The sequence below is a fragment of the Arachis hypogaea genome, chromosome 17 (genome assembly GCF_003086295.3).
Source record: "Arachis hypogaea cultivar Tifrunner chromosome 17, arahy.Tifrunner.gnm2.J5K5, whole genome shotgun sequence".
NCBI lineage: Eukaryota > Viridiplantae > Streptophyta > Magnoliopsida > Fabales > Fabaceae > Arachis > Arachis hypogaea.
This window is the reverse complement of record NC_092052.1, coordinates 90,098,952-90,103,815: the sequence shown is the minus strand read 5'-3', so window position 1 is coordinate 90,103,815 and position 4,864 is coordinate 90,098,952. Positions and strand designations below refer to the sequence as shown.

General features: G+C 28.8%; 1 protein-coding gene across 1 annotated transcript; it reads right to left on the bottom strand.

Moving 5' to 3' along the window:
• Positions 1-393: 393 nt before the first annotated feature.
• On the bottom strand, positions 394-3,458 carry LOC112763506 (zinc finger BED domain-containing protein RICESLEEPER 1-like). The gene is made up of 2 exons (XM_025809158.1): positions 3,324-3,458; positions 394-1,239 (listed from the first exon to the last, which is right to left on the bottom strand). Exons 1-2 carry the CDS (start codon positions 3,456-3,458, stop codon positions 394-396), a joined length of 981 nt encoding a protein of 326 aa, XP_025664943.1.
• Positions 3,459-4,864: the final 1,406 nt, after the last annotated feature.

Genomic DNA, 4,864 nt, shown 5'->3' with positions numbered 1-4,864 from the left:
CTTCAAGCGCAATTGAACCTAGACTCACTGAACAAGTAATGTCCTCTGATAAAATCAAATTTGTAAAAAAAAACTATAATTATAAATTTAAAAAATTTATAAAGACTAGTGGAATAATTTAATTAATTTTATTCAATTTACCTTGCTCGACCTTTTCAAGCTCTTCGAAATTCTCAGGTGCAAGAGAAGAGAAAAAATCTCCTTTAAGCCAATCTTCGGTACATACAAGGGCTTCTACCATCTTAGGAGTCAATGAGCTACGATATTGATCAATGATTCTTCCCCTCATACTAAAAGCAGACTCGGAAGCTACTGTTAAAACTGGTAAAGCCAATATGTCCCGTGCCATATTTGCTAGGACGGAAAACCGATTCGAGTTAGCCTTCCACCATCCTAGAATATCCAAAGGCTTATCATCTGGCTCACAGTCTTATTCAAATAACGATCAAGCTCAGATTTAAGATTGGATTTGCGACCGGTTGATCGATGATATAACCCCATATCATAAATGTCTTTGACTTTATCACTTGCACTCGGTTGGGAGAGGGTATCATCTTGGTTTCCTTCATCTGCACCTTGATATAAATTATAAAGTAAATGAAGACAAGAAGACAAATTTGTCTTCAATTCACCGTCCACTTCCACACTAAAAGAATTAACTAGGCACCACTCAACATAATCCAACTTATGGCAGGGATCTAGAACTATGGCAATTAACAACAACATGTTAATAGTTTTTGCATTTCCCCAATACTTGTTGTATTTTGCTTTCATCTTACTTGCCATAAGACTTATGCTCAAATCATCATCATCACGATATTGTTGAATCCTCCTTCCAAGAGCAAACACTTCTTTCATGTATAAGTTACTAGTGACATAAGAGGATCCAGAGATGCGAAGTGTAGCATCGTAAAACATCTCTAAAAATGGTAAGACGGACTTAGCATAATCCCAATCTTGAAATGAAGGTACCCCTCTTCCCTTGTTTAATTCATCAATAAATTTTTTGTCTTGCATCTCTAATAGCTCAAATGCCTTCTGATGCTTTAAGGCTGCTACTAACATTAAGTATGTAGAGTTCCATCGCGTTTCAACATCTAGGCAAACAAGAGTATTATGTGGAATATTCTCTTGTGCAATACATGCCTTAAACCTAGCTAATCTTGAATTTGAAGATCTGACATACTTCACAGCATCTCGAATTTTGGCAACCGAATCATCAATCTCCTTCAATCCATCCTTCACAATCAGGTTTAAAATATGCGTACAACATTGCATATGGAGATACTCTCCATTCAAAACTGTACTCTTCCAAGAATTTAGTCTTCTTTGTAAATACATAACTCCTACATCATCGCAACAGATAAATCATTCAACTATGGAAGTGTTCCTTTCTAATTAGTCGCTAAAGTGGAAATACAGATATTCAGCACCTAGGACCTAAGTAGCGAGAAATTTGCGACCGTTTAACAACTGACACACTTCGTTCGCTGATATCAAGTCACTGATTAGCGGGCAAAATACATTTGTCGTTAAGTTGTTGCAAGTTTAATTTAGCGAGCGACTTGGCAACTACAATCTTGTCGCAAAGCAAAATCTATATCCTACCTATTTTGTAGCAAATTACTCGCTAATCTCGTTTAAAATTCGTCGCAAAGTTATAACAAATCCAAAGCTAATCGAGAAAATTTTAGAAGTAACTGGTCGCAATTGAGTCACTAATCAAAAGCTTATTTAGTGAGGAATTAGCGACCGTTTAACAATTGATAGACTTTTCTTCCTTATTTCATGTTGCTATTAATTTGTCAAAAAAAAAAACGTTAGTCCTTATTCTGTCCTTATTTCATATTGCTACTAATCACTAACATCTATATAAATCCATAGAAAATTCATGAAAAGTTTAAAGTAAATTTGCTAAGCACACTAATATAATTTGTCACAATTTTGTCACTATTCTAAAGCAATTTTAAACGAGATCCAAACGGATGCTTTTCTTTTTTTTCCAAATGAGCTAGTACATTTTTTATTCTTTGTGGACCCGACCTAAAATTCGACTAGCCACCTAAAAAAATAACACGGTTAACTTAAAGGTATTTTTTAGCTAACATTATTTTTTTAATTGTTCACCCCAAAACAGTTGGAGTTTTTCTAATATTTAATAAAAAAAAACAAAAAAATTAACCGGATTGGGTTCTAGCTATAAATTGTTTCGGACAGCTAAAAAATTTTAAGCTCATAAATAAAGAATTTTCAATAACTGAACTACATTGATACAAGAAGTAATCAATACCTATGTATAGAAATAGATTAAGAAATATATATATATATATATATATATATATAATTATTATTATATTTAGATTTATAATTAAATTTAGTAAATAATACTAACAAATATATTAGAGCATATGGGTCAAATTTATATGAGCTGTTAAATATTTTACATAGATTAAGATTAAACTAGAAAGTCATGAAATATTTTAAAGTGGTAGTCCATTCATCATATATACAGACAAACTTTTTTTTGGCAAAATAGCATATCTCGTATATATTTATATATACCCTTACTATTTTTTATTTTCATGGTATTCCTTAATCCGACAAGTCAAGAATTAATCCCTACGGATCGGAGTTCGATTTAACAGTTTGTCACTAGCCAATGAATTGTTACATACACAGTGATGAGATTCAAATGTCGAATACTTACTTACTAATAATTTGTCACAAATTATAATATTTTCGTAACAAGTTATTTAGTTATTACAAAATTCAAAGATTTTTTATAACTAATAAAAAAATTTATTTTAAGATGTTAAATATATGACCTCAAATTTTTAAAAATTAAAATAATCAATTATTTATGATTTATTATATTTGTTTAGAATTTTATATTAAAAAATTTTTTCACTAAAATTATTTAAGTCAAGTTGGCGATACTTTAAGTTTAGAATTAGTTTGGATTCATATAAATTTCATAATAATGCAGTATTTTTTATTTAAAATTTAAAAGATTAATATTTTTTGTTTAATTTTATAAACTAAAAAATAATTAGATTATTTCTAATTTTAAATTAAAATATTTACTTAAAATTAATTAATAAATAACATTTTTAAAATAATTTTAATAAAATACATTTAATTTTTAATTACTATTATACCTCTAATGCAAATTTTTACATTAAACTTATTCTTTTAACTAATTCTAATCCTAATTTTACTCCCGCCCTCATCATCTTTCACTCAGCGGCACACACTCTCAAGTCTCAACCAACCCTTTTGACTCTCACTCATGAAGAAAGAAGAAAACAGAGAAGAAAGCTAACCCGAATCCCTATTTGCATATTCCCCAACGCCACTCTCCCTTCTTCACTCTCTGCAGCACACACTCTCTTCTCACCCGCACCGTTAACCCTCTCTGTCACCGCGCCGCCATCCCTCGTCACTCTCCCTTGTAGCATCCCGCATTTTTTAAAATCTAAATATGAATAAATTGTTATTTTATCTTATTAAGTTTAAACTTTATAATTTTAGAAATTATTTTAATAAAAATAATTAAATAGATTAGGGGATAATTTCATTTTAAATTAGTTAAGGCTCTTATATAATTTTATTATAATTGAATATTTTGCACAATTTTAGTAATTAAAAAAAATAAAGAATTGTACATTTTAATTTAAGTAACTCCTATTATGAATAAGTTGTGACTCATTATATTTTGAACTCCTTATTTTTATAAACTAATATATTAAGAGTAATTAAATTAGTTTTACTAATGTTTGGGGTTAAGTTAATTAATATTCTTGTGTAAAATTTATAATTGGTTATTTTATATAATTTCAAATTAGAATTCAGTAATAGAAGTATTATATAATTAAATTTAAAAAATCTTTATTATGAATAAATTATGGTTTATTTTATTAATTTGAGCTTTTAGAGATTAATTTATTGAGAATGATTAAATTGATTTTTATGAATACTTTAAGTTTAGGTCAATTAATTTTATGTACAATTTTTATTTTAATTAGTTATTTAATATAAATTGAAATTAAAGTTTTGGTGATAGAAAAATAATAAAAAGTCATTGATGAACTGAATGATTGATGGTTTAGAATTCACAATAAATTCTCGTTGCAAGTATAGTTTCTAAACCAAGCAATAATCCTTTCATACAAAAACTTGTTTGTCACTTAAGCAAACCCAATAAAATTGATAACCGAAGTATTGAAACCTCGGGTCATCTCTCAAGGAATTGCAGGGAGGTATGATTTATTATTGGTTATGGAAAAAGTATATTTTGTTTTGGATTTTTAAAATAGGGAACAAGTAATTTAAATGGCAAGAAAAAGATAAATTAATAATTAGAAAAATCTCTTGGCAAGGTGTGAGAACTGGAAATCCTATCCTAGTTATCCTTATCAAGTGTGATGAGAATTGGATTTTGTTCCCACTTAGTTAACCCTTACTAAATAAAGGAAAGTCAAGTGGACTAATTAAATTTGACCTTCAAGTCCTAGTCAACTCCTGTGGAAAGACTAGCTTTAGAGCGATCCAAATTAATCAGCAATTTCTAAATCTCAATCAACTGCTGAGTCTGATAACTCAAGTGTTACCAATTACTTAACCAAAACCAAAAGGAGAAAAATCTAAATTAAATTGAAAGCATCATAAATTGAATAAAACAATCATTAATCTGAAATACCTCAAATTGCATTAAATAGAATATTCAAATCTTAACATGAAAAGTTCATAAGCCAATTTAGGAACATTAACAAGTGAAAGCATTGGAATAAATAAAAGCAGAAAATAAATTAAAGGAATTTTGAACCTGTGATTGTAGAAGCAATCCTAAAATAAGAGAAATCCT

What these genes read in the sequence shown, in the direction of transcription:
- LOC112763506 (XM_025809158.1), bottom strand. Translation starts at nt 3,458, where the DNA reads ATGCTACAAGGGAGAGTGACGAGGGATGGCGGCGCGGTGACAGAGAGG. An exon ending in ATATGCAAATAGGGATTCGG is followed by an intron (nt 1,240 to 3,323) that starts GTTAGCTTTCTT and finishes CTGATTGTGAAG; the next exon opens with GATGGATTGAAGGAGATTGA.